The 18,831-nt window shown below is 46.0% G+C and overlaps 2 protein-coding genes across 2 annotated transcripts; one reads left to right on the forward strand and one right to left on the reverse strand.

Moving 5' to 3' along the window:
* The first annotated feature begins 170 nt into the window (after window positions 1-170).
* Window positions 171-10,841, forward strand: oplah (5-oxoprolinase, ATP-hydrolysing). The gene is made up of 28 exons (XM_037456508.2): window positions 171-273; window positions 890-1,104; window positions 1,422-1,613; window positions 2,110-2,224; window positions 2,440-2,563; window positions 2,893-3,088; window positions 3,253-3,418; window positions 3,643-3,781; window positions 4,150-4,217; window positions 4,679-4,854; window positions 4,941-5,066; window positions 5,212-5,324; window positions 5,440-5,610; window positions 5,704-5,841; window positions 5,957-6,095; window positions 6,202-6,314; window positions 6,826-6,977; window positions 7,150-7,310; window positions 7,424-7,525; window positions 7,640-7,814; window positions 8,151-8,335; window positions 8,416-8,562; window positions 8,651-8,785; window positions 8,914-9,063; window positions 9,148-9,305; window positions 9,408-9,568; window positions 9,689-9,786; window positions 10,126-10,841. Exons 2-28 carry the CDS (start codon window positions 934-936, stop codon window positions 10,276-10,278), a joined length of 3,924 nt encoding a protein of 1,307 aa, XP_037312405.2. The 5' UTR covers window positions 171-273; window positions 890-933; the 3' UTR covers window positions 10,279-10,841.
* A 1,433-nt stretch (window positions 10,842-12,274) lies between these two features.
* foxh1 (forkhead box H1) lies at window positions 12,275-17,656 on the reverse strand. The gene is made up of 4 exons (XM_037455250.2): window positions 17,581-17,656; window positions 15,814-16,392; window positions 15,046-15,150; window positions 12,275-14,774 (listed from the first exon to the last, which is right to left on the reverse strand). The coding sequence occupies exons 2-4, from the start codon at window positions 16,285-16,287 to the stop codon at window positions 13,815-13,817; spliced, it is 1,539 nt and encodes a 512-aa protein (XP_037311147.2). The 5' UTR covers window positions 16,288-16,392; window positions 17,581-17,656; the 3' UTR covers window positions 12,275-13,814.
* Window positions 17,657-18,831: the final 1,175 nt, after the last annotated feature.

The following is an 18,831-nucleotide window of genomic DNA, read 5'->3' on the forward strand; positions in this document are numbered from 1 at the left end:
GGCGTTTATATTTATATTCAAAAATCACTGCAGCCTCTGCAATCTTTGAAATGAGGGACCTTCGCGTGGGAATTCCTCTGTTATTACACAATTGGGGAGCAAAGCTGTAAAAACTGTGTGTAATACCGGCACCGCCCAGAGGGGCGGGGTTTAACTCCTCCCCCCCCCCCGTCGGCAGCACGTTCTCGGTCCTGTCGCGGATGTGATCGTCACAGAGCCGAGTGACCGCTGTTACCTCGGATTAACCGATCGGATCAACCTGTCGGTGTTCAGGTGGGGATCCACGTCCGTCGTCGCAGGAATTTTCTAATCTCCAACCTTTTAACCTTCGAGGTCGTTTTGTGCGCTCGCACGCGCGCAGACTGAGACAAACACGTCTTTGCGTGGCTGTTGTTGACACTTGTCAAGTGCTTTGCTCGGCTCTTTTTTTGCACCTTTCTTGTTTATTCACTGTCACAGTTTGTCGTCTTAGAAAGAGCCCAAACTCAAAGTGTTCTGTTCCTGCAGGATCCGTGGCTCTTACTTTATGGTTCTCAGGGTATCGGAGGTTGTGCTCTAAAAATCGCATTAGCATTTGTTATACAAATATCATAAATATATAGAGTTTCAAAGCCGGTTTAAACTCACAATCCTGACATGTCTTGCAGAATTTAAAAAAATAATACAGAAAATCGGTAATGTTAAAGACGCTATCTATATGATTTTATTTAACATAACACATAAGCCGAATAGATAAAGCTAAGCATGAGGTGTATTAAGGAGCTCTAAGACTTAATGTAACGTAGTGATGCAAAGCAGTTTGTGATGCTTTTGTGTATCCTCTCAGGAGGCGGCCTGTTGCATTATGGATCTGCTTCACCTTTGCTTCTTTCTCACCTCTCTACTCCAGCCAGTCACAGACCCAGGAGCAGCTCTTCTCTCCCTTCCTTCACGATGACTGAGAAAAAGGGGAAATTTGACTTCGCCATTGACCGCGGGGGCACCTTCACCGATGTGTTCGCCCGGCTGCCCGATGGTCGAGAGAAGGTCCTGAAGCTGCTGTCCCGGGACCCCCAGAACTACAAAGACGCTCCCACTGAGGGGATCCGCAGAGTCCTGGAAGAGGTAACGTGAGAGTAAATGTTTTTTCTGTAATATTAGCAAGCACTTTGTAGTTAATTTTCTCTTCATACAAAGCTCTTTGTGTACTGTTGTCTTGCTGCAGGTTTTCGAGAAAGCTGACAAATCCCAACCTTTGCCCTTTAAATGCCTTTTGTGTCACTCAATGAAATGAAATCCTGGTCACAGTTTTAACACAACCCTATGTAATGCGCATTACTCCCTTTAAGATGCATTCATCTCAATGAAGCTTATTTCATTTGACATTTTCTTGAATGTTGGACCGTGTATGACGTGGGAGCTTATCGTGGATTCATTGACAGGAGACCGGCCGGGCCTTTCCTCGCGATCAGCCCGTAGACACGTCCCTGATTGGTTGGATCCGAATGGGCACGACGGTGGCCACCAACGCGCTGCTGGAGAGGGAGGGAGAGAGGACGGCGCTGCTGGTCACGCTGGGCTTCAAGGATTTGCTGCACATAGGCACGCAGGCCAGGCCCAAACTGTTCGACTTGGTTTGTGATGCTCGTCTTTTTTTTTCTTAATTCACGCCAACGCATTCATAGTTGTTTGGTATCAAAAGGCGAAGCGAGTGCAGGGCGCGCTTATGCACGTGGCGCGTCAACCGAAAAGCCGTAGAAGGGAGCTGATCCCAGGCGGCTCCATGAGGCCAATGGTGTGGTGTTAATGAGTAGCCCGCACACGGGTCCTTGTCTTTCTGTAACACAGGGTTCAGACATTGTTTAGTGGTACAGATACTGGGGCGGTTCATGGAGTTTGCCCCCTCCCATGCCACTTGTACCATTAATGGTTGAAATGGTCACTTATCTACAAAGCTGACGATTTGCTGAAATCTCCCGTTGTGTGCGCACCTTGCACTGTGTTGCATCCATTCTTATCACTATATCACCATCGGCGCGGCCTTCAGATGTTCCCCCTCTTTGTCACGCCTGCTTTTGAACTTGCATGCCTTGCGTGTGTGTGTGTGTGTGTGTGTATGTGCGTGCGCAGGAGGTGGCGGTTCCTGAAGTGCTGTACGAAGAGGTGATCGAGGTGGATGAGCGGGTTGTTCTCAGCCAGGATGGCTGCCAGCTGCCCAGAAAGGATCCCAGACGTATTGTCACTGGTGGGAAACACAATTGTGTCTTTTTTCGTACTGTCCCCTACCTCCAAATCTCCTACTGTGGTTCTCCGGCAATAATAATATGTCAGTGGGGATGGAAACACAACAAAGGAATTAGACCGGTTTTACTTTGTATTATTACAAAAGCAGGAATTTAAACTCAGCCATGTGTAAAATCACTTGATCTAATCCTTGTGTGTGTTGCTGGCGTCCCTCAGGCAGTACTGGGGATTCTCTGGAGGTGTGGAGGGAGCTCGATCTTGAACAAGTGGAAAAAGACCTGAAGGGAGTCCTGTCTCGTGGGATCACCAGTCTTGCCGTCCTTCTGCTACACTCGTACACGTCAGTAGTGCATCTGTTGTTGTTTTTTACCTCTGTGTAGGAGAAGTGTATTTATGCATATATGACCTCGTCTGATATATAGTCCTCTATTTTGTCCGTTAGCTTTCTCTCCTTCCCAGGCCAATATCTCAGTTTTACTTTAAACTTATTTTTTTCCTTAATGCTTTGCCTCCAATTCGGGAAAACTAGCTGTTGACCAACCGCCCTACTTCACAGAATCGACTGTTAGCTGCACTCAAATTGTATTAGAGCTGTATCAATGTTTGACTTTTGCATTCAAGCTCCGCCTCATTCCTCTCCCCCCTCCCCTCTTTTTTTCCTTCTTTCAGATGGTCTGATCATGAGAAAGCAGTGGGCTGCCTGGCGCGTCGCCTGGGCTTCACGCAGGTGTCTCTGTCCAGCGAGGTCATGCCCATGGTGAGGGCGGTGCCTCGGGGCTACACAGTCTGCGCCGACGCCTACCTCACACCCAAAATTCATCAGTATTTAAAAGGCTTCACCTCTGGGTTCAAGGGTGGGCTGAAGGTGTGTTTTTATTGAATTCATTTTTTTGTACTGACACAAAATACCACAGTTTCTTTCATGAACTGCTTCATCTGCTCTACACTCGTGAACCTACGGAATCGCAGATAGGATTTTCCAGATGTTCCAGTGGCTCATTGTCGGTTATAAACCCACTCTCTCCTCAGCATGTGGACGTCCTGTTTATGCAGTCGGATGGCGGCCTGACTCCCATGGGGCAGTTCTGCGGTTCGAGGGCTGTTCTATCCGGCCCGGCGGGAGGGGTGGTGGGGTACGCCATCACTTCATACAGTGAAATGGAGAAAAAACCTGTGATTGGCTTTGACATGGGTGGTGAGTTGGGGGAATATTGTTTGTAACAAATACACAGTGCCAAAACTATATGATGATCTTCTTGCCGTTGTTTTGTTGTACTCTGTTGCACATGTTCTTATATTATTATATACAATCTCTTTTTTTTTCTTTTTGATTTCATTTTAAAAATGTCTGTGCTTCATACGGAAGATATTCTCACCTCTACAGCTTTACACGCTTCTCCCACTCATCTTTCTCTGCAGGAACATCCACTGATGTCAGCCGCTACGCCGGCCAGTACGAACACGTGTTTGAGGCTACCACAGCCGGAGTAACCCTGCAAGCGCCGCAGTTGGACATCAACACTGTGGCTGCAGGCGGAGGATCTCGCCTCTTCTTTAGGTCTGTCAGTCAGTCTTGACCCATATGTTTGCATGACTTTAACTTTTTGGAAATTCTACCAAATTTCTACATCTAAGTCTGTTTACAGCTCTTGGGGCGGAATAATGTAAATTTGAATAACAACCTTAAAAAGATGTATCTGCATATGGTTCTGAAAGCAAAATGGTCGCATTGATGACTGTTGAGTTGATCACTTCCTTCAAAAGTTGGAAGGGTTTCAAGATTTGAGGTTTGATAATGACCCAACACAAGATTGACCCTGTAGTCTCTCCTGATACTCTTTTCTATTCCTGCATCCACTTGTGTTTGGTTCAAGTTTAATTTCAAATCAATCAGAATTAACAAATACATCTTTACTTTGCTCTCAGATCAGGGATGTTTGTGGTTGGACCAGAGTCTGCAGGTGCTCATCCAGGACCAGCCTGTTACAGGAAAGGTAACTGGCTGTTCCTCCACCATTAGTCCCTTTTTTATTTCTGTTTTAAAATGTCCAGGTTCTCTCAATGCATTGTTGCATGAGGACCTTTTATTGAATCCTACTGGTCCAGCCTCCATGTAGTCGGACACAAATGCACACGCAGAGCTGGGATTTCTGTTTTCCTATGTCCTGCCACAGTGCCACTTGGATTTGTAATCTGGTCTAGCTGCAACAATGTTGGAAATTGTCCAAGTTGATGTCCAGATGATATATGTGAGGCTTTCCTTTATGGTTCTGTGATGTGAGCTAGCAAAACGACACATGGCTTCACCCTTTCATCAAAATCTCCTGCTTTCACATTTTGCATAAAGTTACATAACAGGTGGTATAACACCGGACCGAAACATGTTTAATTCAGTTAAATGTGTGTACTTAGGTGTGGAAAAGAAACGGATTGACTCCTTGTGGGATTTTCCTAGGCGGCCCTCTGACTGTCACCGATGCTAACTTGGCGCTGGGTCGACTCCTCCCTTCCTTCTTCCCAAAGATCTTTGGGCCCGGGGAGGACGAACCGCTGTCAATGGAAGAAACCATGAAGCAATTCCGTCATCTGAGCCAGGAGATCAACCTCTTCTTGTCTTCTAACCAATCACAAGTAGAGTTTCAAATTATCTCAGAAATTGTATTCTGGAGTTATTAATTAATGAAGCTAAAATGTGTTTTCCACGTTTTCCTCCGCAGGCTGGCGCAAATGGAGCCAACCACTCACCCAGCAGCCAGTCAGGGATGAGCGTAGAGGAGGTCGCCATGGGATTCATTCGCGTTGCAAATGAGGCCATGTGCCGGCCAATCAGAGCTCTGACTCAGGTCTTCAGCTTTTAACAGTCTTTGCTACATCTTGATGAAAATAGTAACGCTGAATGTTTGGTAGTTACATTTTTTGCATTGTTTTAAAATGGTGTGTTTTAATTCTTCTTTCTTCTCTGTTGCCCTCTCGTGCCTCCCCCTTTAGGCTAAAGGCCACGACACGTCCCAGCACGTGTTGGCGTGTTTTGGTGGTGCGGGTGGCCAACACGCCTGTGCCATCGCCCGAGCCCTGGGGATGAAGACGGTCTTCATTCACAAGTAAGGACGATGGTCTTTGTTTCCCAGTTTTGTGTGTGTGTTTGTGTAGGTGATTGTTTTTCATTCGCTATATATATATACATATTTGACCGTAATGCGTGTGTGTGTGTCGCAGATACAGCGGCGTGCTGTCGGCCTACGGCCTGGCTCTAGCCGACGTGGTGGAGGAGGTGCAGGAGCCGTGCTCGCTGCAGTACGAGCACGGCTCTTTCGGGGAGCTCGACCGGCGGGTGGAGCAGCTCTCGACGCGCTGCCTCGATACGCTGTGTGCGCGCGGGTTCACCAGGTCGGCACCCAATGGCACCACGTTTTTGGGGTGACTCTCTCGGATCCAGGCGCGAATACTTACCAAGTGATGTTCTTTTTCGGTCCTTTTCAGCGGTCAGATAACCACTGAGGTCTTCCTTCACCTGCGTTACAAGGGCACTGACTGCGCTCTCATGGTCACCGCTGCCGGTTACCCTGCCGACGCCAAGTCGTGTCTCGCCGGAGACTTCCGTGGTGCCTTCACCGACCGGTTAGCGCACCTTTCACTTTGCTGATTTATTCTGTCGACAGAGCTGTTGACTTCAGAATATTCACGTATTACACCTTCTTTTACACCTACTTTCTTCCTTCCTTTGGCCTTTTAGTTATCTGAAGGAGTTTGGATTCACTATCCCAGACAGAGCCATCATTGTTGATGACATCAGAGTGAGGGGTTGTGGGAAATCTGGTATCAAATCGGTGTTCAAAACAAAGACGGCGCTCGGACAAGCCAAACCAGTCACGGTACACAGACCCTCTCACAAAGCCAATTTACATTAAGATGGATAATGATGAAACTTGTTGGTCTTCAAAATGCTAACTTGTGGCACTTCTCTGTTCTTCTTCCTAGGTGACCAAGTGTTACTTTGAGGAGGGTTACCTGGACACCAGTGTGTATCTGTGGGAGGAGCTGCCATGTGGTCACAGCATCTGGGGACCAGCCATCATTATTGACAAAAACAGGCAGGCATTTCCCCTTGTTGCCATTATCAGATTTCCAATTAATGTCAATGTCAACACTTGGTTACTGCTGTTACAAAGCAATCTGAAGTATTTATATCAGCTCAATATCAGAGCATATTTAAATGGATTGGTTTCTAAACCGTATTACCTCACCTCCATTTCATGAGTCACATACACGTGAGAATCTAGATAGAGAGCTCCCTACTTTTAAATTAGTAATTAGTTTACATTAGGTATCTGACTATTTCCTGCCATGCTTTAAAAAGTTATTTTACAAAAGTGCCCCACATTTTTCCAACCAATGAGAGCAGACTTGGCTTAAGCAAAGAGCCGCTAAATCGTCACATGTCAGATAGAGTGAGTGTATACAAGTATAGTCAGACACACGGCATGAGAAAATAAGGTTTTTTGAACAATAATGCAAGTGCACCCCAAAATACAAGTATGAACCTGATAAGTGAGCATGATATGTCCCCCTTTCATCTTTCTTTTCTACGCTCTCCTCCACCAGCACCATCCTGGTGGAGCCGAGCTGTGAGGCCCGTCTAACGGAAGGGGGCGACGTTTGTATGACTGTGACCTCAGACCCTCACTGCGCCCTGGGCACTGAGCTCAACACCGTGCAGCTCTCCATCTTCTCCCACCGCTTCATGAGCATAGCAGGTACACCGGAGGCGAGAGGGTGGAGAGGAGGCCGTGAGACCTGTGTGTGCTAAGCGGTGTTGGGGAGAAAGGAGGACAGTGATTGTGGGTCGTTATATTTGTTTTGTTACTGGCTTGCTAAATTGCCCCCCGCCCCCCCCCCCCCCCCCATTCCCCATCTCCTTCTCTACAGAACAGATGGGTAGAGTCTTGCAACGAACCTCCATCTCCACCAACATCAAGGAACGTCTCGACTTCTCCTGCGCCGTGTTCGGACCAGACGGGGGTTTAGTTTCCAATGCGCCCCACATCCCTGTCCACCTGGGGGCCATGCAGGAGACCGTGCAGTACCAGGTGCAGGAAGTGTACTGCTTTTTTTTCGGGGGGGGGGGGCAGCTGTGTGTGTGTGTGTGTTTGTTTGAACCTCACAGTGAAACAAAGGATGCTTTTTTTTCTTCTTCGTGCAGATCAGATCATTTGGGACCAAGCTGAAAAAAGGCGACGTGATTCTGAGCAACCACCCGTGTGCCGGTGGCAGCCACCTGCCCGACCTCACAGTCATCACACCGGTCAGTCCCTCCCACTAATCAGTCTCCCTTCTCTCCTCATCACTTATATATTCATTTTCACTGTTTTTTTATTTATTTACTTTAATCCGTTGCCTGTTCCCCCTTTCCTTCCAGGTGTTTAGGAAAGGAGTGAGCAGACCAGTGTTCTTTGTCGCCAGCAGAGGGCACCACGCCGACATTGGAGGCATCACACCGGGCTCCATGCCCCCCCACTCCACCTCCCTGCAGCAGGAGGGGGCCGTCTTCGTTTCATTTAAACTCGTCACTGGTGGCGTCTTTCAGGAAGAGGGTAAGACAGGAGGACACAGCCCAGGAACCAGTGAAGGACAGATCAAAGGAGGGAAAGCAGATAATACAGAACTGTATTGCTGGGACTTCACATATTGTGTAATAAAACTACCGAATCCTACAAAATGACCTAATGTAAAGCATGATTATGAGCACCAGGTCACCTCTACTCAATTCTGCCCATTTGGTAAAGCTCTTTTAAGAAGTGCCATGTTTGGAAGCATTTAAAATAATGACCTTCATTTAGCATTCACCTTACTTTCTTCTAGCTTTTCTCTTTTTCTGTCTCCTTTTCCAAACTCTATTCCTCTTATGTGTGTTCCCTCTGCATCTGAAGCTCTAACCGAAGCTCTGATGGCTCCGGCCCAGTACCCAGACTCCTCTGGGACTCGTAATCTCCACGACAACCTGTCAGACCTGCGGGCCCAGGTGGCGGCCAATCAGAGAGGCAGCCAGCTGGTGGGGGAGTTGATTGACAGCTACGGGTTAGCTGTGGTCCAGGCCTACATGGGATACATTCAGGTAACTGTGGCTACAAACTAATTGCGTGTAGACAAACAACAAAATCCTGTAATGCCGCGGCCTTTGTGTTAATGTTTCAGAGTAACGCAGAGCTGGCAGTGAGGGACATGCTCAAAGACTTTGCACGTCGTCGACGGCAACAAACCGGCTCCTTGGAGGTGGAGTCTGAGGATTTCATGGATGACGGGACGGCAATCAGACTGCGGGTTCAGATCAACGAGGACGAGGTGGGGCGGGGAGCACCTCCTCATGATAATCCAAACATCTTGTCTCGCCCAATGAACTAATCATCTCGCATAAATAAAACCTTCACAGGGAAGCGCGGTGTTTGACTTCACAGGGACGGGGACAGAGGTTTGGGGGAACTGCAATGCTCCGCGCGCCATCACGCTCTCTGCCCTCATCTATTGCCTGCGCTGCATGGTGGGACAAGACATTCCCCTTAATCAGGTACGAGAGCTTATCCTGGTTTTAATTACGTATGTGTTTCGTCATCCTTACTGCATTTAAACATTTTTTTTAAATGTTCTATTTCATATAATTTGTAGAATTAAGGTGTACCCTTTTCTTATTTCCAGGGATGCCTCGCACCAATCAAAATCATCATTCCCCCCGGCTCAATCCTTCAGCCTTCCCAGAATGCCGCTGTGGTGGGAGGAAATGTACTCACGTCCCAGAGAGTAGTTGACGTCATATTTAGGGCATTTGAGGTGTGCTCTGCTTCACAGGTGAGAAACTCTGTATTTGTACATTAAAACAAACGCACCCATATTTACTATGCTGAAGCGTCATGTTATTTGCTCATATTTCAGGGCTGCATGAACAACATTTCATTTGGCAATGAGAGTGTAGGTTACTATGAGACAGTGGCTGGCGGAGCAGGGGCCGGGCCGGGCTGGAACGGGCGGAGTGGCGTTCACAGTCACATGACCAACACCCGCATCACTGACCCCGAGATCCTGGAGAAGAGGTCGGACAAGAGTCCCAAGTTTAAGTTGAAGAAAAGAGCCGTGTGTGCAATGCTAATGTAATGGGTGTGATTGAATGTGTATTGTGACCACGTGGTGCTCAGGTATCCCGTCATCTTGGAGCACTTCTCCCTGCGGCCCGGATCAGGAGGCGCAGGAAAGTACAGCGGTGGAGACGGTGTGGTGCGGAAACTTCTGTTCAGGAACCAAGTGGTTCTGTCTGTACTGACCGAGAGGCGATCCACCCGTCCCTACGGCCTCCTGGGTAAACTTTTTAGGGTGTCTTTTGGGGCGAGTGGGGGTTGAAGTAATAGCTGTTTGCTAGCGCTGTCACTCTTTTTTTAAATTTTATATAGTCATTTTCCAACTTCTCTCTGCTGGTTAGGGGGTGACGACGGGGCAGCAGGCCTGAACTTGCTTCACAGAGCAGACGGTCGAGTCCTCAACCTGGGGGCCAAAACCAGTGTCAGCCTTCAGCCCGGGGTAACATGCATCTGCAAAATGAGTGCAATTTTGTTATGTTTTGCGTGACTAAAGGTTGTATTCTGACAACAGAATTTAATTTAAGTAAAAAATACTACTTGCATTAAAATTTCTTCTAACCTAACTGAAAGTAAACTTCTCAAGACGACTACAGACATATTCGCAATGAAAAGGGTCACATAAATCTGCACACTTCTCTTTTGCACAACTTTAGAATTGAAATATTGTCAAGCAGTCTGAAAGTAATCGGAAAACACATCAATCCTTTTTATTTTAAAGTTTTCAGGAGGCAAACTGAATAGTCAGCTGAATCCACTCTGTGTGCGTCTCCTCTGACAGGACATGTTCTGCCTCTACACCCCTGGAGGAGGAGGGTACGGAGGAGAGGAGGACCCAAACCGACGACCCGAGACCAAGCGCAGGCGTCTGGACAGGTCTTTCCCCGAGAGGGGCAGCGTCTTTGAATACCGAATGGCACAAGAGGGTGTGTGAAAAAAAATGAGGAGACAGAGAGCCGACACACAGGCCAGAGGGGAAGGAATGAGGTGGGCAAATTAATGAGAACTCCGTTAGAGGCGGAGATGGAAAGCACAGAGCGGGGCACTTTGTCAAAGATGGATTGATTCTAAAGATAAAGGGAAACCGTGGTAACAGTTTCATACTGGGAGGAATAAACAAGAGATTACTTGTACCAACAACTATCATTAAAGTCAACATCACTAGAATAGAAATGATTGCAATACCTCAGTTTGCTAACATTTATATTAAAAGAGTAAGCCATATGATGTTTTACTCAGTTAAATGTAACATTCCACCTATTAGTTAAAATCTCTTTTGTTATTAGGAAAATCTCAGTAGCTTTCTGCAAGTCTTACAGTCACGTTCTGTTAACACATAATTAAATGCTTTGAATGAAATCCACCCTGAGAGTAGCCAAACAAGTGAAGCAGCTGCAAATCTGTTTTAACTGGAACAACCACTTATCTAAATCCACAATGTGGTTCCTGGTCTTCTGTTAGTTTAACAACAAATAAACCCCATTTGTACTATTTACATTGTGTTCTTTGTGTTTCTTTCAAAGAAAATAGTTTCAGTGATACGCTTGTGCGTGTTGGAGGAAATGTGCCGGTAAAGAGAAGCCAAGATTGATCAACTCCTCTTGCGAAATGCACAGTGTAGCATTTGTCCCGTGTCACGCTGCGTCTACCACACTGGATGAGTTACATTATGTAATGTCCTTCTTTTCACTTTTTGTCTCTTTGTCAAAGGGTCGTTTGGTCGAGTTGTTTGTCGGCGTTTTCCTCATTATGTAAGCAGTTGGTAATTGAAACAGGTGAGCTGTTCAAATCATTTAAATGTTACTTTAATGCCTCTGAGGTTTTTTTTTTTTTTTTTCCTTCGGTTGGGGACTTGGAGAAGTTGAAATGCACACCAAAAAAACTGCAAAGGCCCAGTGTGGCTGCCAGTCACTCATGTATATTCATGAAAGGAGTTTTGAGATGCAACGCAGAGCGGCGCTGTGTTCGGGGGAAGGGGGACATGCCCCGGTCGGACTGGTGTCCCCCTCCTCCCGGCTTTTGGTCAGGAATGATCAGGGAGGGGAGCAGGAAGGATGGTGAGGGAGTGCAGGCATGCGTAGGCAGCTGATAAAGAGATAGTGGAAGCAGCGGGAGGCCGATGGTTGTCGGACTGTTGATGGTAATCAGCTGGCGGTGTGTGCATGTTGGTGTGCTGGTAAACTCTACTACGGATGTCATGGGCTGGGGATCAAAGATAGTTTTTCCTTCTTTATAGATCAGAATTCCTGTGGTAAAACAATCCATCATACTGAGAGGATTTGAGACTCGCACCCCCTGCTGCGTGGGACTCTCCATCTCCATCTTTATCCACAGGCTGATAGTCAGTTTTAGGTTATGGTTGTGTGTGTGTGTGTGTGTGTGTGTGTGTGTGTGTGTGTGTGTGTGTGTGTGTGTGTGTGTGTGTGTGTGTGTGTGTGTGTGTGTGTGTGTGTGTGTGTGTGAGAACTCTTTTTAAATTATGGGAGAATGCAAGACAGAGAGAGAAAACAAGCATAAATCAAGGGAGTCCTCCCAGAATAGCCAGTCATTAGTAAGGTGCTGCAGCCCCAGTGTTAGTGCACAGGAAGATTGGGGTTCAGCTATTAACTCGGTAGTAGTTGTAAAAAAAAAAAAAAAAAAGAGAAAAAAAAGTAAATTCATACCTTGTATTTAGCAAGAGAGGGCAATTGAAACATTTAGCTTTAAGGCTTATTGAATTTACTTTATCAAATGAATGATTCTTGTGATTTTTCTTTTCAATTTTAATTCTTAATATACATTTAACTTAATACCCTGGATTTGTCATCATATTTTAAGGACTTGTAATTTTAATGTATTATTTACATGCGTATTGTAGCTTTTAATAGTGCTTTACACATTTTAGGCACCAAAGGGCCGAGATTAGGATTAATGCTATTCAGAGGTTTTTTTAATTCTAGTTTAATATATAGATGTCAAAGCATAGGTTCTCATGCGAAAACGGCCACATTCTTAATTTGCCACAAGCATTAAAACAAATGAAGGACTATAATTTTGCACTGAACCCAGAAATCTGTTTTTTTCCTTTAACAAACTATAGATTCACGGTAAAATAAAGACAGCTGTTCGTTGAGTTGTAGTTGCGTAGATTTACCGCCCAGCTTTAAAGACACACAAGGACTTAAAAAACATCTGAACAAACATACTAAAACCAAGTAACATAGAAATGATACATTTATAAGGAATCCAAGATTTACAAATGCACATTATAAAAAGAAACTGTTCTGCCATTTTAGTTGACTCCTTTTCAAATGCAATACAGAGCAGCCCATTTAAAAACAAACATTTTATTTCATACCCTGTTCAACTCCATAAGCTTATTTTTACACTTAAACCTAAAGCTGTTTACACTTCAGCACAGTCCTGTAAAAAACACAGGCAAATGGTAGAAAACTAACAAAACTTTTACCTGACGAGGCACACGCAGATATTAACAAGCCTTTTACGTTAGATGACCATAATAATAATGACATCATATAGTGCAAAACAACCGACAGTGCAGAGGCCACAAGAAACTTTTCTCGGCCCGTTTAAAACCTGAGGTAGAAATTGGTGGTGGTGGATCTGACAACAAGCAGCATTTGATAGTTTTTTTTTTCTTCCCCATTACAAAACCTGAGACATTTACAGGGCAAACATGCAGTATCACTCGCTGGTTAGTCTGCTGTTGTAGCTGCATGGGACAGTCCGGACGTACGGAAATTTAAGACAAGACCAACATTGAGGTAAACAACATGTCCTGTATATTTAACCATCTGAACAAACACACTAAAACTCAAATAAAACATGTGTACACATTGCTCTGTGCACACAGACATACCCTGACAAAGAAAAGAAACATTTTTTAAATGATGTTATTCACCTAAACATTCTATATTCTTTTTAGAAAGCAGGATACACCAAAAATAAAATATTGCATTTGATACGTAGGAAGTTATTATGAGCAACAAAGTATCAACCACCCAGCTCGTTGCTGCTGGATTTTCCCCATGTGTAAACTTCAAGATTAAATCCAACCATACATTCAGTCATCACGGGTGGAAGACAACGTAGAACTTGTGTGAGAAAGCAAATTCATGCCAATATATAAAACAGTGCAAACGCGATTGACAGTGCAAGGAGCCATCCAAGTAACTCACTGCATTTCCCTGAAAGCCTGAAGTAGATCTTATGTAGCCCTTTGTGGTGCCTTTCTTTCCAATGAAACCAGTTAATACTCCACATTGATGAGAAAGGTCTTTTCATCACTTGTACACGCTGTAGTTCAGCGCTCTGTTTGCATATTAAACATTCAGCCGGAGGTAGTGAAGCTTAGATTCAGCAGGACTCGCTGCAGAAATGGGTTTCCTTTGTGGGTGTGCAACCTCCCGTCCTGCATCATAGTGGGATTTGAGTGGCGGTATGAAGCCACAAGTCAGTGTTTCAGTCAAGTCAGTATTGAGAATACCGGTTTAAGGGAGGGCCATTTGGTAGTGTGTACTGACTGGGTGGTTGATGGTGTTGATGAGAGTTATGATTGGTTGGCACTAACAGGTCAAACACACTCTTATTCGGAGGCACAGATTGCAACATGTTGTCCAGGTCCATTATGAGGGGAGGGGCTTGGACCGAAACCCGTCCGCTTGGGAGTATGGGCCAGTAGGTATGCCCCAAGAAGTGGCTCGGTGCTACAGGAGAGCTGCCGTAGCCGTAAAGGGGAAGTCCGCCGTGCAGCGGCATCAGGGGCCCTCCGCTGAACCGCATGCTGGGTGGGGCAACAGCATTGGGCGGTGCATACTTGGCGTAGGAGGTCGGGAGCTCCCACGGGTGCGCAACCATCTCCCGCCGGGCCGACTTCTGCAGCGGCGCCCTGTAGTCCTCGTATCCGTCCGACCCGGCTTCCCCGTCGAGAGGAACGCGCTTCCCGGACAGGGAGGTGCCTTTCCACTCCTCGTCGGACGAGGAGGTGGAGGGCGGGCTGGCCGAGCTGGCCGAGGCGCTGCGGGCAGAGGAGGCGTAGCGAGCCCGAAGAGGCGGCGAGGGCCGAGGGCGCTCCGCCTTGCCCCAGCCGTCCCTGCCGGACGCGTCCACGACCCCGGAGGGACTAGGCTGTCGCAGGCTGTGCAGCAGAGAGTCGATGGCGAAGGAGGAGTCCAGCTTGGGCTGGAAAAAGTCCTCCTGCGGCGGGGTGGGGGGTTTCGAGCACATGGTGGGCATGGTGGGGGCAGGTGGAGGCTCCGATTCTGGCTGGTGTCCCTGAAAGATATAAGGGGCCAGGTCCTGGGCAAAGATGGTCTCATCCTGGCGCGAAACCGCCGTGTTCTGCCTCTTGAGGAGCTCCAGAGGAACGCGGCTCAACTCCACTGCCCAGAAGTTGCCTTTGCCCTGAGGCTTCGTTGGGTCCTTCAGCACCTACAAAAGGTCGAGGGAGGGACGAGAGTGGGGTGAGCACTTAGGCTGGAAAAACCTAGTCTAATGAAACCTAGTGTCAGTGTTAACATCACAATAACAACAGATTAAATCTCGAGACTGGTTTGAAGGTTCAAACTAAAGCCTTTAGGTGATCTGCACAAGCAAAGCTCAGGATAGTGCAATGCAAACGTGAGGCCTGTATTTTGTGAAATGTCCATTAAGGAATAAACAGGGAGCTAAACATGGAATTGTTTAACGGTTTTTAACATACCTTCACAAAGCAGTCATAAGAGGAGAGGTTGTGACGCACAGAATCCCGCCAACCCTTGTAGTTTCCTTTGAAGAATGGGAAGAGAGTACTGATCTCCTTGAGGATCTAGAAATAAAACAAGAATGTCAGTCCGGAAGATGTGCGTCTTCGCTGTATTTCAGTTTAGGATGCTAAATACAGATTATTTTGATCACTGATAATAGTAGCTTTAAAAGTTAGTAACTAACTAAACCGGATGTATCTTTCACTTAAGTTGGTACAGAATTTTAAAAATCACAAGTGGAAAATTGAGGTACAAATCAAATCAGTTGTATTGGCAGTACTTTTATAGTATTCCAAGTTAAATGGGATTTCACGATGCACTGCACATCCCCACGTTATCACTTTCCTGATACAGATTAGTGTCTGGTTTCACTGCAGTCCAACCTTATCAAAGCAAACCAAGAATGGTAGGGGTGATAGTCACTCAAGTGTCACCGGGAGGGCTGCTGTTTTGTGTCACTTTATGAACTGTAAATTATCAGTCAGCGTGACATCAACATATTAGATAGAACAGTTTCTCTTTTGGGATCTTTGATAACCATCTGATTCTAAATAGTATCCCTGCGGAAAAATACTACAGAATATTTCATTTGAGGTGGATTTAAATAATAAAATGCAGAAATTACAACAACAAAAATGAACTGAGCTAAGCATGCACTGTGCGTAAAACACAACCTCGAAACCAAATCTCAGACACATATATATGCAATGTTCACGTATTCTTACCTCGGATAACGTCAGTTTCTTCTCTGGGGTCCTTTGGATGACCATAGCGATCATAGCGAGGTACGAGTACGGTGGTTTTGGATACCGCTGGTAGTTCTTTTTCTTCCCACCGCTGGTACCACCAATCTCCCGTTCACCGTTCCACGAGTCCCCGGCAATAGTTTCCTGCGTGAAGTGGGCAACTTGAGGACTCTGGCAGGACGACCCCGCCAGCGCGGCCGAGTCCATGAACGCCGTGGCACTGGCGAGATGTTCGTGGCCTGCCGTGGGTTTCTCCGCGCGCGACAATTGCTGGGGAACCATCTGAGCCAGGTGTGGAGGCCACTGTTGCACTGCGGAGCTCCGCGCTACACCCCTGGCCTGGAAACTCTGCTGCGCATTTCGGTGGAAGTCAAGGTGATGACTGCGATGTTCTCCCAGGTGGGACAGAGCGGGCGGTGCAAAGAGGGTCTGCTCCGGCCAGTGCTTTGTCATGCTGATCCTCCGGAGGGGAAGGTCGGCCCGCACGTTCGTACAGGAGCACAGAGAGGGGGGAGGGAGGTCCTGAACTCCTGGCAGACTGCTGGCTCCAGGCTGACTCTATTTGAAGAGCAAACAATTAACAGTTTCATGTAAATCCCGCTGCGTAATCGAGGAGGGAATGACGCGTTATCTGAGAACCGAATGACTGATCGCCCCGGGGGGGCTGGGGAGGGTCTGTGTAAGAGGAGGGGCGAGAGAAAGGCAGTAGACCTGTAAATAACCCTTATGATAATATCAACATGCCACTTACAACGCAGAGATTCAGAGTTTGCTTTTGGAATCAGTCCTTTACGCACGCGGGCCTAAAGTATTAAGGGCGTATATGAGTTAGGAAAAGCTCTTAAAACAAACATTTGCGTTTATTTTAAAGAATTACAGAAACGATGGTATTATGTTGAATTCACCACGGTCATTGAAGCCATAGACATTACATTACATGTCATTTCATTACTGTTTTTATCCAAAGAGACATTACATTGCATTAGACCATTAGACCATGTTGTGAAGGCTAATTCAAACCATAAAGACTTTTCTATCGAGAGTGAGTGACACTTTCGTGATGGGGAGGAAAGTAAAACTTGGTGGGGGGATGGGTGGGGTGCAAGAGAGAATTTCGATTGAAGTTTTAACGCAATCAACAGTTTTTGGTGGGCAATATACAAAAGAAATGTCTAATATACAAACGTCGAAACACGAATAAAATCATGCGTCATTCATTCATTTCAACAGGCAATGTCAAAGTGATGTAAATATTTGATTTGGTAGAGAATAGCTTTTAAATTGCGTGGAATAAATGGAAGGTTGCATTGCAGGCAGCTACTGGCACAGGTCAGCCTTAATGCAGAGAGGAAGTTATGCACCTGTAAACTGTTAAGACTTCTATTTAAACAAAAATGTACAAATTGTGATTGGTCACATGAGGCAGAATAAATTATTTGGAGACATGATGGTGCGGCCCTGATAGCGCACAATATTCCAGGGGTGGTTTGCGCACAGTAGGGTCTCCCTGTGAGCACGCAGAACGTCATTCAGTGTTGAATGACTTAGTTTCGGGAATGCATGTCTTTTGTTCATGTTAACGTAGTGCTAATGTGCAAAAGCTTTCTTCCCAGCAAGACAGTGAAAACAAGTTGGATTAGGTGGAACCCCGTTGGCAAACTGGAGACCAGCCCAAAGGAGCTGCTTAGCATGTGAGGAAATACAGGGGGGGCATTCAACACCATTTGTGGGTCTTCTGGCGCTTACAAGCTGCTAAGTGTCGTCGTTGGTTCGGACATTCACACCTTTAAACAGGAGCAAACGTGTTGCATCGAGAAACCTCTGAAACAAAAACGGAGACTTAATCCAAGAATCAACAACCTCTAGACGCATCGGGAACTGGAGGTTTATATACCAAGCATTTTCATTTCAATAATTTTTGTATAGTATATACATTTACATCCGATAAATCGATGCAAGACAACTCTTGCAGCAGAGGAACGTGCCACCCACATTTGTCACGAGAAAGACAGGGAAACAAAGGAATTGCAAACAAGTCGATTTTCACACTGTAACACTTTTCCAAACTGGTATCACACCATTTACATGTGCTTCCAAATCCACAATTAAGGGTCAACGAACCTACATTTTGTGTGCAGCCACCCCGAATATATAAATATAAATGACACCCAATAGCATCTGGTCATTTTTAGCTTTAATGTAGCTTTAATCTTCCAATCCACAGGGGGAAAGGAGTAAAAAAAAAACATATGGAGGGATATCAAAAATAAAAGAGGGATTAATAAATGATTGACCTGTGTGTGAAACTCACCATGTGGGTTTGCGAGTTTTGTCAATTTTGCAGTAAAACCGAAAATGTTAGAACTTGTTATCCAGGTCAGATGGCTTCCCTGCCATGGTGAGCTCCAAACAGCCTTCACCTGCTGCGATTTGCATTAGTCCTTTTCTTCTCTGGTTCCCACGAACACTGTCGCCTATAGCCAGAAAGTTTGTCTCCCTCTAGTGGTTTCACCAACAACAACAAAATCGACCAGAAGCTTGAACCCCATAACAAATCACCCAGGTAACCTGCTCTGTTCAGAAAGTGGATTTGATAGAGAACTTTCAGTAACTTGGACAAATAAACATGCAAGAATAGAAAACCTCACACACGACGTTCAGACCCGATTGAAATGTCGGATTAAAATACAAACTGTCTCTTCCTGTCTGCCAGAGTGCCAGTCGATAGGTTACGCCTGGATTAGTGAGCTACGCATGAGAAGAATGGGAAACCCTAGGAATAGGATAGCATCCGAGACAAGGCTGTTCACATAGGCTGATTGTGTCTGGACAAATCCCTCCTAAGCTGCCCTAGGATGCCTCCTGAAACTGAGATGGAGAGGATGAACGAAGTTTAGCTCTTTGTGAAAGAGACCAAAAAAACGAGAGGAAGTCTTCATTGTGGCGTTCCGGCTTTATTACTTCAATAGTCTTATTTTCCCTTTGTGTGTTTCTATT

The sequence above is a fragment of the Pungitius pungitius genome, chromosome 19, assembly GCF_949316345.1.
Source record: "Pungitius pungitius chromosome 19, fPunPun2.1, whole genome shotgun sequence".
Classification (NCBI taxonomy): domain Eukaryota; kingdom Metazoa; phylum Chordata; class Actinopteri; order Perciformes; family Gasterosteidae; genus Pungitius; species Pungitius pungitius.